The sequence below is a fragment of the Neodiprion pinetum genome, chromosome 5 (genome assembly GCF_021155775.2).
Source record: "Neodiprion pinetum isolate iyNeoPine1 chromosome 5, iyNeoPine1.2, whole genome shotgun sequence".
Lineage (NCBI taxonomy): Eukaryota > Metazoa > Arthropoda > Insecta > Hymenoptera > Diprionidae > Neodiprion > Neodiprion pinetum.
Window position 1 is genome coordinate 33,016,162 of NC_060236.1, and position 13,538 is coordinate 33,029,699.

The 13,538-nt window shown below is 40.4% G+C and overlaps 1 protein-coding gene across 3 annotated transcripts in view; it reads right to left on the reverse strand.

Moving 5' to 3' along the window:
* The window catches only part of Slip1 (SLo interacting protein 1), a 136,840-nt gene that overhangs the window by 25,602 nt on the left and 97,700 nt on the right, over window positions 1-13,538 (reverse strand). Inside the window, exon 1 of one of the 3 annotated variants that reach the window (XM_046625363.2) lies at window positions 9,689-9,763. The exons of the other annotated variants lie outside the window; for them this stretch is intronic. Within the exon in view, the coding sequence (XP_046481319.1) occupies window positions 9,689-9,730 (42 nt within the window). The 5' untranslated portion in view covers window positions 9,731-9,763. Of the gene's footprint in view, window positions 1-9,688; window positions 9,764-13,538 lie in introns of those variants that run through there. 3 annotated transcript variants of the gene reach the window in all.

Sequence of the window (13,538 nt, forward strand, 5' to 3'; positions counted from 1 at the left end):
TCCAACATTTGCGTTCACCTTCGTAAGACTCATCGTCCACAGTATTCGATAATTTAAACTTGGATCTCTTCGACAGCACGATTCGCAACCAAAATACAGAATTTCTCAATATTTGGTACACTATACCAATTGTACCACATGTAGGATCACAGGGTAGATCCACCATTTGCGGTCACCTTCGTAAAACTCATCGTCAGCAGTAATCGGTAATTTAAACTTGGATCACTTCGACAACACGATTCGTGACCAAAGTACAGAATTTCTCAATACTTGCTACACTGTATCAATTGTACCACATGTAGGATTACAGGGTAGATCCATCATTTGTGCTGACCTTCATTAGACTCATCGTCAGCAGAATTCGGTAATTTAATCATGGATCTCTTCGACAACACAATTCGTGAACAAATTACAGAACTTCTCAGTACATGGTACACTATATTCTTTCGAAGTTAGTGGTAAGTTAAAAGCACCTCTATCTGAAGCATTTGTGGCCATAATCTTAGTTCGTACGTAATGGTACCAAGGTGACTAGAAGCGGTACATCTATAGATGTATTGTATAATCCGCAAGGCAGTTGATTGCTTCGCCATCCTCGAGAGAAGAATCTATTCACTTTTCTTACCCACCCCTCAACTGCACCAGGAGCAGGGTGGCTTTGACGAGGAGCAGAAGCTCGGGATCAAAATTAGAATTACACTTCGAGGTTTTCTCACGGAAGTCCTTCGAAGAACCAGCTTCGTGCTTTCCTCAAGAGGTTCAGCAGGAGCAGAAGAACCGGGGATTAGAGGCATTAGGGGCGAGTCTAAGGAATAATTCGGGGCCGGACGGAGGGTGTAAAGTTAATCCAAGGCCGCAGGGTCTTCTGCCCCCAATAATCCTTGGCGAACGTTAATGTCCTCGATCAAGGAGGTCGTCCTTCGGCTGAAACGTGTGTGTAACCGAAACCCTTCGCAAGACGTTGGAGTCCGTTTTGCAGGACGCGGAGCGTCAAGGATCAGGGGCTTGGTACTTGCATGGGACTTTAAGGCGAGGAGTGGCTGAGCGCTACTGGAGTCCTGCCAACCGGTCGATAAATTAATTCGTTCCCGTAGGCTGCGGCAGCCTTGCGAGTTTTAACATCCGGTAGGGAAGGTTAAGACATAGAAGCAGTACGCTCATCCCCCACAGATTCATGGATCCTCGTTCTCCGTCGTCACCCACACAGCTCGAATATCACTCTGCGCTGCTTTTGTTTCGCCAAACTACATTCAAACCCTTCTGCCTTCCACGGTCCTCTTACGACTGGCTTTTTTCAATTGGACGAAATTTCTACGCTTAATTGCATCGCTGGAACCCTTCGCCGTTAGGTGGTAAATCGTTTTGCCGCTGGGTTTCATTTGGTTAGCGTGACCGTTTTTTGAGAACGTCTGAGTTTCGGACTTGAACTCTTTAAACTGTCATTCGGCAAAATTGGATGAGTTTAAGATTGTTTGTCGTCTGCAAAAATAAAATACTCGTGCTATAGGTAGTAGGTTGTGATCAGTTTAGAATCCTGAGAATAAATGAGACCAGTCTGAATCAAAAGTTATGAAGAGAACATAACCATTAAAAAGATCTTCATCAATTTTATTCATGCCATTGCAATGACAGTGAAGAAGTATGGAACGACATTCTTGCTATCTAATAAAAATGAATTCTAACGAACACAAAGTGACGTTTGAAGTGATCAAACTTTGGTCATTTCGATCCATGATCCGTCTATCACGTAGCAGTAATGATGTTTTATTCTCATTCACTGTCATTGGTGCAAATAACACATCGCTGGAGATTTTTTGACCGCATAATTTCTCCATTCCTCCTTTAAACACAAGCCATTACAATGATTTTTATAAATTTTGGTACAGCTATGACTGCTCGAAAAATTAGTGTGACATGTGTAAAAATCATCATCACCCACGGACGATTCTGAATGTGTCGTAAAAATCTCTGTCGTATAATAAATTTTAACGGAAATCCTGCCTCTGCTAGGGCGGATACAGTTTTCCCCAAGTTCTCTTAACGCATACATTTAGAAAAGTATCTTGAATAGAGTAAACCGTTATACGTATGTATATAATAGCAACGATCCGCGCGGTTTGAGTCTTGTTCGCTTCTTCACACTGTTGAAAACGATATGTGGTATGTATGCGTCCGTCCGGGCCGCAACTATTCAACGAGACGGACAGATTAGTGGTCGCGTGTTTCAACTGGGAATCCGTCCGTCCGTTTCCCGTCGTCCCGTCGTCCCGACGCGCCCTGGCAACCGCAACAAACTTTTTACCGAGGCACCACGTGCGGGGCATCCATGCCCACACATGTACATAGATACATACATATAGATATATACCTAATACATACCGACAAGAGATTTACGAATCCTCCGAGAAGGAAACGGTCGACCGAGCGTGTTTTCAGTACCTACATAGCTAGGTGGCGCAAAACAGATGCGGAACCAAAAGCGTTTTTGGATAGGTTCCATGCCTTCCTTCAACACTCGCACGATCAGTAGCGCCGTCTGCAGGACGTCCAGACCATTGCAATTATCACTTTGCAACGCAGTGCCTGGTGGAAAGACATCAAACTAACCTTGAAATCAGGCTGACAGCTGATCGTTGGTCGTGTTTTTCTCTCGCCTGTGGTTCGTTGAACGATTGTATATAATAGATTAAGTTTCATCAATTTATGTAACAATAGTAATTGAATGGTGTAAAATCACGATTTGCGTCAAAAAGATGAAATTGAAAACTTAGGATATGTGCCGACAAAATAGCGCCGAAAACTAAGCTATGATGTCACGAGGACGTTTCGCAGCAATCAAAGCGACAGGAATAAGGAGTCGCAGTCTGATTCCGAGATGAATGCAGATATTGCTCAGCGAAGTATATTCTCTTACGGAAGGAGAGAAACAGAGTGAAAAAAAAAGACCAATCAAGTAAGAAAAACAGTTCGATGCTTTGCCGAATGAGCAAGGGATTTGGAAAGGTGCGGGAAACGCGATGACACGGACGCAGTGTAACAAGAAGACTGGTGATGGAAAGGGGCTGGGGGGGGGGGGGGGGGGAGGGGAGAAGATGACAATGCGGAAAGGATATGAAATGCGCGCGATGTCTATCTGCGTTACGTGTGTAAGTCTATGGTTATGTGCCTCCGATACGTCACTTGGATTTTTCAATCAATTTTTGCGGCGCCGCGTGTCGTTTGTTATTTCGATATAAGGTGGCGGAACTTTAAAGATGCATGAGAGAATTTTCACCGAAGCCTCTCGTCGTAGGTACGCCGCGAAAATCCGCTCGCGGGTATTCAGAATGGCGTGGCTTTCCGTCACCCGTGGACAAAGCAATCTTGCGGTATTAATAGCAGCCTACACAGTTCGAGATGAGAGTGGCAGGACTGCGTGGAAATATCGAGAGTACCGTCAGCGTGCAAGCGTATAATGTTCGGCTAAGGCCAAGTGCGTAATAACCGACGTTAATGAGCCGCGCCTAACGATGATTGTGACTAACGCCGCGTAATATCGAACCTTGAGAAATCCGGACCTTTTTGCGCGTTTTTTTTTTTTTGACACTACCTCTTTCCACCGATTCCACCAGCCGTACTTCAGATCTGAAACGAAAATACGAAATCTGCACGAAGGTGTAGAATAAAAACAAGAACAAAGGGTCGAGGTCTCAAGGTTCTGCGAAATTAAATCATTAGGGGTGTTTCTTCGATGGTTTATAAGGGTGATTATTATAGGATGAAAATAAAGACTTTTTTTCTCGTGTTACGCAAATTTCGTAAGGTTTTGAAAAATTCATGGTTCATGTTCGCTGTTCAAAGACAAAAAACCACATTTTTTATCATTAGTTTATCGACCCGTGTCCACTGACCGCGAAATTAATTGCGTAAAGTGTGGTTTTTGATGTTTCAACAGGGAAAGTCAACCGTGAACTTTTGAAAACCTCCGGAATTAATTATATAGCTCGAAAAAAAAAACTAATAGATACTTGTATCGTGTAGTGATCAGTTTCTTCAACATGTTGCTTCCTTTATCCTGCATTTAACCCCTTTCAGGCTCTCATATGTACACGTTTTGAAGGAATGTTTTACTAATAATGCGGGCTGTCTTAAACAGACGGAGAAATTTTCAACCGTTCCTGCACAGCAAGTCAAGTCTTAACTGCTTCAAAAAACTTCGAATGGGACATAACTCCACATTAAAATCACCACATTAAGGTGAAGTAAAAAGTAACTCAGCCATCGTCTGCAGCCCATTGAATGTGCAGTTTCACTAGGTGAACCACCTTCCAAGAATTCATATAACTTCCGTTACCGCGTATTGGCAAAACCTTCGTTATTTTAAGAAAAAAAAAATAAATAAATAAAAAATAACAAATTTCCAGATGTGTCTCAGAGTCCGACCGTACGTTGGTTGTAACGAACGAAAGACGAGAACACTTCTCTACCAATTACACGGCTCGTTCTGCAATTACCCCCAGCGGGAAATTCAATCAGCGTTGAATTTTCACGCCTGATATAATTGCGCCGTCCTCCTCCTAGACTCGTCAATGTTGGCTAATGATCACTGCATTGGATTCAACCGGGCGGAATGACCTCTATTAACCCAATTAAATCCGGTTCAAGAAGGTCCATATTGTTCTCCTCGATTCTTTCAAGAGGGTGCTCATGGCCTGGTCATGGGAGTGATTGAAAAACCGGGCAAGAGGGACAAAGAATTCATTCTCAGCGCTAATTAGCCCAAAGCGTGATTAATTTGAGGTGAAAAAGACCAAAATAAAATTAAATTAAATTGAAAAATTCCTATTTTCAAAACGATTTCACCTGCGGAGACTTACATGACACGTGTGAACATCATACGCGTTTGTCTGAGAAACGTGCGTCCTTTGACACGAAGTCGTTATGGGGGATATATTATACAGTATTACGGTTACCTTTCCACCTTTAAGGGTTTCCCGCGAATTGCTGATGCGCGGGTGTATAAAGGTAAGCCGACGAATTTATTAAGCCGGAAGCGAAAAGGGAAAAGAGGTTCGAGTCACTCGGTGGTGACGACACTCGGCGTTGGTGGTCGCGACTCTTGCCGGGGTTTCGGGGGGAGTTTGAGGGAAGAAAATTTCTCACTAATAGGGTTGTTAGCGGCACTTCGCATAAATATTCTTATTTACCAAGCGGGCGTTAGCTCTCTCTCTCTCTCTCTCTCTCTCTCTCTCTCTCTCTCTCTCTCTCTCTCTCTCTCTCTCTCTCTCTCTCTCTCTCTCTCTCTCTCTCTCTCTCTCTTCTCTCTCTCTTACTCCTCCGTCTTCTTCTTCTACTTCTTCTTCTCTCACGTTAACACATAGAGAGAGAGATAGAGAGCGATCGAATTAATTACAGAGTCGTAATTAGATGAGTATCAAAGTAATTACACATACCTATATACACACCATATATGTATATATATGGGGAATTTCACGTGTACCCAACCAACGTCTGACCTTCATCATTTTTGATTTAGTTCAAAACTTTTTTTGTCTTTGTTCCTATTTGGAAACAGTACCGTGAATTTTTTCAGATTTTCGTTCAAATAATTAATTATTTATAAATATTAAGAGTGGTTTTGAAAAGAATCAGGTTTAAAATTCTCAAAAACTGTTTTTTTTTTCCAAACATTGCAAGAGCACGCCCATAATGGGCCATTTTGATTAGTTTTGTTTTACTATTTTTAATTTCTTTGATCAAGTATGGATCAAAACATGGTTTAAACGGTCTGACAATTTCCAGCTTAGAAATGTTCTTTCTAAATGAAAAACCGAACTTTGGAGAATTTTTGGGAATTTTCAGATCGTTTAAAAAATGTTTTAGTTGATCAAAAAAATTAAAGGGTGCAAAAATAAAAACAAAAACAAAATAAGCCCATTGTGGGCCTAGTCTTGAAATGTTTGTGTAAGAAAATACTGTTTTTGAGAATTTCAAAAAACGGTCCTTTTCAAAATCACTCTCAATATTTATAAACAATTAACCGGTCAAGTAAAAGATCTGAAAAAATTCAGGGTACTGTTTTACAGTCGGGAAATTTGCAAAAAAAAAAAATGTTGAACAAAATTAAAAATGTTCAGGGTCAAACGTTGGTTGATTTCGCATGGAATTCCCCATATATGTATATTATACATTATACACCCGCCACAAAATCTTCACCAAATTTTCCCATACCCATTGCATGTATAGTGAAACAAGAGATCACGTGATGTGTTCAAGAAATATTGATAATTTTCTGGCAATGAGACAAGGAAAAAAAAGATTTCATCATATGCATACAATTTTCAAGCAACGTAAGAAATATAGGATCGAATACGGTACATTTGTTTCGCGTTAAGGCAAATCATTAGCGGCGTCGGAGAGGGTCGTGGGCTTGTTCACGTTGAGGGACTCCCACGGTTGGAAGGAAGGACCCTACTTTACTGTGTGGGGACGGAAAAATTACCCCCACCATACCTCGACTCTACATATTCACACACACACACACACACACACAGATGCCACCGGTGTAATCCGAGCGAAAAGATTAACCACGGGGTTTAGCGTGTGTATGTATATGTTTACATATGTATGTATAACGTAAGTATTCACGCAAAATGCGACCACTGCGACCAACGTATCAACACTGAAAGGAATTATGCAAAAGCGCCGAGTTAGTTATCAAACGAGGGCAGGATTTAATCCCGTGAAATTATACTCCGGTGTGTCGTAGATCACACAGTATTCTTTTTTACCTTCAGAAATAAGAGGCACAAACATAACGCGGAAGAGGTTCGAGGTGAGATATCACGAGTTGTAGAATCTGGTAAGAAAATCGAAGTAACCGAGGAAGTAACGGTTACAAGGGTTACAAGTCAAGTTCATAGTAAACAAAAACTGAAAAAAAAACAGATATTTTGACGTCGGAATCAAATATGTAAAATCAATATCTATTAATTGGAGATCTATGATCGACATGAATATACGCGGTTCTCATCTTTCATAAATTGAATTTGTAACTTTGGATGAATATTTATTTTTCTCCATCGACACTTTTTTTAACGCAACTGTCAGCGGTTCAATTATCTATCTATGATTAATTTTCAACCCGTGGCTTTCTTCGATGTGAGTCTCTATGGCAATGTGAGAGGTTCTTTTTTCTTCTTCATGCTGCACCGTGTATCTGAATCAGCATTCATTGCCTGATCTTTCCTACACCGACGACGCGACGCTCATTGATGAAATCTTATTTGATCAAAGCTGTACGAATGCATGGGGTTGAAATCGCGAAAGAAGCTTCAGCGCTTTTTATCACAGCACAGGCAGATGAAACATTGAAAGGAAAATCCTTCGATTCAACCGGGATAACGGGAGTCGAAACAAGATGAATTTCGTGCGTTTCCAACCAGCGGCCGAAACGCAGCAGGACTTAAAGAGGATGATATAGTCACTATTTACCGACCGAGTAAAATTTTGCTTATTCTGATCTACTGCTTGCGCCTCACTCACACAAAACAAAACAAAACGAACAAAAAAAAAAAAAAAAAACGCTAAATTGCGCCATTCTGCATGCAATCTCTGATACATTAACAATCAAATTAAATATTCGTTTTACGCAATAATATTTTTATAATTGAATTACCACTTAAAGTATGGGAATATTTTTACTCTCGTTACTGTTGCACGAAATAAAAGAGTTGTTAGACATTTTTACTCGACATTGGTTTCATAAGCGACATTTTACTCGGTCGGTAAAGATGGATTATAGAATCCTCTTGACTGAAATGAAAGATGGAAGATGGTTCGAAATATACGTAAAAAAAATAAAAATAGAAAGAAAGGAATGTGCAGCAACGCTGGATTCGCGAATCAGCCGCAACGGCCGTTTTCGCCGGATTTATCTGGCTAATAACGTTCCGCACCCGGACAATAATAGGATATAATCCACTTCTCGGGGAAACCAGTAGCTCCGGTCTTTCTTTGACGTTGGGAATAAGGAATCGAACCGTCGGCTAGACCGGCGGCGCACGTAAGACGGACACGCACCTCCTCCTCCTCCCCGGCCGCAAGTAATCCCTTCTGATTGACTTAAGGATTTCCCCTAAGGAGAGCTCCCGAGGGACCCTCTAGCAACTGCTCTCGCCCTGCTTTTCCCGGTTAGTTCTCCTGCCGTCTGTCCTCTCCTCTCGACTCCGTTTTATCCCTCGAAAAAGAAGAAGAAGAAGAAGAAGAAGAAGAAGAAGAAGAAGAAGATGAAGAATAAGAAGAAGGAGAAGAAGAATCAGAAGGGAGTAAGAGAGCGGAGGCAGGATTCGGCGCCGGGGTACCAGGACGAAAGAAAGGCGATGACGTTTTAATGAACAGCCTTCGAGAACAACGCGTTGCGTCGGAGACGAAGTAAGGAGGGTTGATGTCGTTGACGTCGTCGACGTCGACGCACCTACCGTACGGTATAAGTGTACATTTTCCTTTTAATAGACTTTTTGTCTGCCGGTATAACCGGTGCAGGAATGATTGTTTCCGTACCTTGTTACCACCGGGAGTTAAAACCATGACCGTTTTGTGTCCGAGGCATTTGTATAATGTGCATGGAAAAACGGGGAGGGGAAAATGGCGTATAGAAAGTTGTTGGCCCCTCCGCCTCCGGGGCTTGCAGACCCTCCTGTCCGACGCCTGTTCTGCGACGCCTAGATTAGACCTGACTCACTTTTCTCCCGCCCCTGCCACCTAACGCCTCGCAAAATGCAGGAACAATTACTTCACCCTGCGGTCACAAAACTCTCTCGTCGTACCTTGATTATACGTGTGTCAATTTCACACGTTCTCCTTTCATTTTTTTTTTCTTTCTCTCTGTCATTTTTCTATTCTGGTTATTCGCAAACTTGTACTTTGGTATGTCAAGTCGTTGGTTTTGGTCAAAGCCGAGGAAAAAATTTTACAAATTTTCAACTCAGTATATAATTCATGATAGACTGTTTGAAATTAATCTTTTTTTCTTTTTTAATAAGGGGGATGTAACACTTGAAACAAAAATTTTTTTCAATTTTATTTCAAAACTAAGAGGTGCCACACAGCTTTTGTGATTTCCTTCCGTTTGAAAAACATTTAAAAAGTCATGTTTCTTCCGGTCTTTTCGCGGAATTTTTCAGCCTCTTAGACTTGGGCAAAAAATCAGCAAAAATTGGCATTTAGACATTACCCAAGCAAAAAGGAAAGAAGAAAAAGAAAGACTTATCGTCTAATATACAATAACAGTTCTCTTTATATCCCGTTCGTGTAATAGGAAAGATAAATAGTACCTTTTTCTCATGGTTTAGCCATATCATCCGTAGGTGTATTGGAAAATGAAAAGGTCTCTTTATTTTCGTAACGACGATCAATGAGATGAGGTAGAAAAAAAAAACAGAAAACGTTCCCATAACTTTGATCCAATCAGTGTTGGGCTGTATTGTCAAAAGGATGAAAAGGCGAGCTAAACAAACGAAAAAAAAAAAAAAAAAAACTGAGGAGGAAAAATGTATGAAAACGATATAAGGTCTCAGTTGATCTCCTATTCAGATTTCGAGGGTTACCATGCGGAGTAAGGGAAAGAGGCCATCGTCTCTTACTTCATGGAGTTTTCGCGGTGAGGGCAGAAGCCTGAAAATTGTTCAGATAATGTACAGCACAATACCTGGCTTGACGTCTTTCCTGGTCCCGCTTTTCTTATTTTCATATTTCGAGCTGCCGTTTTCTTATTTCTTTTCTTTTCTTATCATACATATATACGTGTATGATAAATATATATATATAAAATACATATAATACATATATATATATATATGTATATATATATATATATATATATATATATGTATATATGTATTTTTTTCCTTTATTTCTTTCTTTCTTTTTCGTTCGTGCGTGCGAAAAGTACTCAACGAACCTGCAACAGAGAAAGGGAAACAATCGTTAGCGCGCTTGGAAGATATTTCTCTGTCTCTTTCTCTCTCTCTCTCTCTCTCTCTCTTTCCCCCTCTTCTTTCACAATTGAGATGGACAAGAGAAGAGTGCTTGAAAAAATGTAATATTATATAATAATACAAGAGAGAGAGAGAGAGTGAGCGGCAGAAGGGGGGAAAAATATTTCAAATTAAACAAAAAATATGTGAATCATAAACTCGTGGATAATGTAATAAATTTCAGGCCACTTGGACACGCGCCACAATAATATGGCTTTGTGTGCGAGGATCCGAGGTTTTTGGCCTCGTTTTTCTTCCTCCTCGAGACGAGAAACAACGAAAACGTCTTACACGAGTGCAACACAATCGGAGAGACGGATCCCTTAGTCCTTATTAATTAACGACCCTTATCAATACCGGTGGAAATATAAGTATCGATAGGAAAAGTTTGCGATATTTTTTTTATATGCAGAAGAATTACGGAATTTGATTAGCAGAAAAGTAATAGTTTTTTTTTTTTTTCAATTAATTTTATCAAGAGGTTGTTGGATGTTGGGGAATTTCAAATGATTGTTTTCGTAAGGTAAGTAGAACTCGTTGAAAAATACTAAAAATGTATCACTACAATTCGAGTCGATTTAAGAATATTGTAATTCTAGTAAATTACTCGTTTGATTTCACTCTAGGATGTCTCGTTTTATTCAAAAGACTATTTTTACAAGGTGACTTAAACACTAATTTCAAGGGGTATTCATTGAGAAAACGTGACGTCATGATTATATGTATAATATTTCGTGATTACTTAAATTTTATAAAGTCATTACGTGAGAGATTGCTTGATTACTTAAGATTACAAAGAGATTTATGTAATCATAAATGATTTCTCATGATTACCAATGATTACTAATGAATAATTTTATTTTAATATTACCGATTTCAGTGTGATTTCGAATATTACGAAATCGTTTCGAACGTACTTCTGTGTTCTATCTTAGAAAATGATCAATACTGTCATTTGTTGATCACAATTAATATCGTTTCATTATTGTAAAATCGATCATTCAGCAATACTCAAACGATTTCAAAGAAAAAAAAAAAAAGACTTTCGGTGAACTTAGATATTTTTTCTACGTAAGCTTTCGTTTGCAATCCCAGTATTACATACTCTTGTATTTTCAATAACTCATCTCGTAATCGAATGAATAAAATGTATTGATTTTCGTCCAACCAAACTCTTCTCCTCCTTGTCTCTCGACTCCTAATTTTTTGTCCCCGTTTGAACGCAAGGATGAAAAAAAAATTTCTGTCACGTCATCGGATCGTCTCAGAACGATGCCTCTCGTCATCTCGGAACCGATCGAGATTGACGCACCGTGCATATTTTCCCGCATGCTGCGGTGATATTGACGGGGGATCCTTTTACGAGAACGTCTCTCCTCCTCTCCTTATATTCTTCCCTTTTCTCATCCTTACACAGCGCCGTATTCTCGAGAAGCTTTGGCTCGTTCAGCCCGACCTCAACGCACATCCATCGCAGCTTTATTCTATTCTCTAAACCATGCAGTCGACCGGCTAATCATATTTTTACGAGGGATCCCTCAACCCCTCCTCGAGTAGCGTGGATGTAATGGCTGTCCATTTCCACTCTCCGATTTACGAAAGAAAAAAACCCCTCCTCGACTTTTATGCCATCCCCCGCACTATCGACGAAAGATATCGTCTTCGGAGTGGTTCCCGTGTTTACCATCTTAATTGTTTCTTCGTCTTCCCGAGGCTCTCCTAGCATCCCTTATATTCCCGATTCATCCGTCCATTGTACCGCAATGCTCGATGATACTTCAGAGTGTTTTAAAAAATTGTGTAACAGGTACGTACGGATTATGGGTAGGCGAACTGACCGGAAGAGGAGAATGCGGATGGGCTGCTGCAGGGGGATGATCAAACGTTATACCCGGAGTTTCGATCCTCCGAGATAAAGTAAAACTCCACTTAAACTTCTCCGGTTCATTGAACGAATTGTTCTTTTGAGGCCCCCAGCTGCAGGCTTATAGGTGTCCCTTGTACATCCCCGTTCCTACATCCCTAAAATGCAAAAGGCCGCTGCGCAGGCACATCGACTTTGATCTATACTTGATCGAATCAGTCGGCGGGTGAAGACGGGACTACGAAGCTTTTTCCTCTCCTCGCGTATGCCGAACAGTTACGGAGGCTTTTCGCGGACGGAAAATGAGGAGTGAATAGAAGTTGCTAAAAGGAATTAGGAACCACGTTTCAAAACTCGAATGGAAAGGTTTACGGAGTTCCGGTATTGGCTTCGTGCGTGGAGACTGGAGGAAAGGAGTCCGATCTCTATTGGGGCGAATACGAAAAATTCGTTCTCGAAAATTTGTCGTTTAGTAGTTTTAGAATTTCATTCAAAGCAACGCTGTCATTGTAAAGTTGTGAGGTGAAGTTGGTAAGAATTGACTATACATGTTAGGGTGGTCCTAAAAAAATGTATTTTTGAATTTCAACCGGCTCACCCCCCGAATTAGCTCTACATAAATCAAAAATAATTCCTTATTTTGTTCCGTTTTTTATCTCGACTCAAACCCGTGCCCCAAAGAAGGTGGATTTTTCCATTTAACACTCTCAGGGGCACGTTAAATCTATTGAATGGATTTCGATAAAATTTGAAAATTCAAAATGGCGGATCTAATATGGTGGACCGAAATTCAAAAAGTCATACGAATTTGGTGAAACTCGTTACTGAAGGGTTTTTGAGGTGGCTGATTACGAATCTGTACTTAAAATTACAATATACAAAATGGCGGATCCAATATTGGGACCAAAATCCCAAAAGTCACTTGATGTTGCCATATTGGATCCACCATTTTGAATTTTGTAATTTCAAGTTCAGATTCCCAATCAGCAGTCTCGAAAACCTCCGGGCACTGAGTTTTATCAAAATCGAATGACTTTTTGGATTATGGTCCGCCATATTGGATCCGACGTGTTGAATTTTCAGATTTCGAGTCGAAATTGGTAATTAGCGGCCCAAGACGCTCCCCTATATTAAATTTCATCGACATCCGGTCACCGTTATATTATGGTAGAAAATTAAATTGATCCCATATCACTTGGCAAACATATCAAAAATATAATGCTTCTTAATTGTGTATCTTGATTAAGAAAATAAGTAGAAGTTGCGGATCAACGTAACCTCAAAAACTTATTATCAATTTTTGGCGAATAATAATGAGAAATATATCTGTCTCTGTTTAGTCTCCCCACCATTCGTTGGATCTTTGCGACATTAGCGCCGTTCAATCTCAGCCAGCGCGAGCCTTACTGTACAGATTGTTGATGCCGGATGAAAGGTACGAAGAATTGGACTCCCTTACTTTAATCTTCATGATTCTTATTGTCGCCACAGGTAGGGCTGTTAGAGGTGTGACCTTTCCTGTTACGCCAACGGGCGGCGCTGACTAGCGTGAAGTTAGTAACGTTAACGTAACGAAACATCAGGGGAAATATCATTATTGTGAAATATCTGAATGACTTTCAAGGACTTTACTTTTCAAAATATTTCAGGATGTTTTG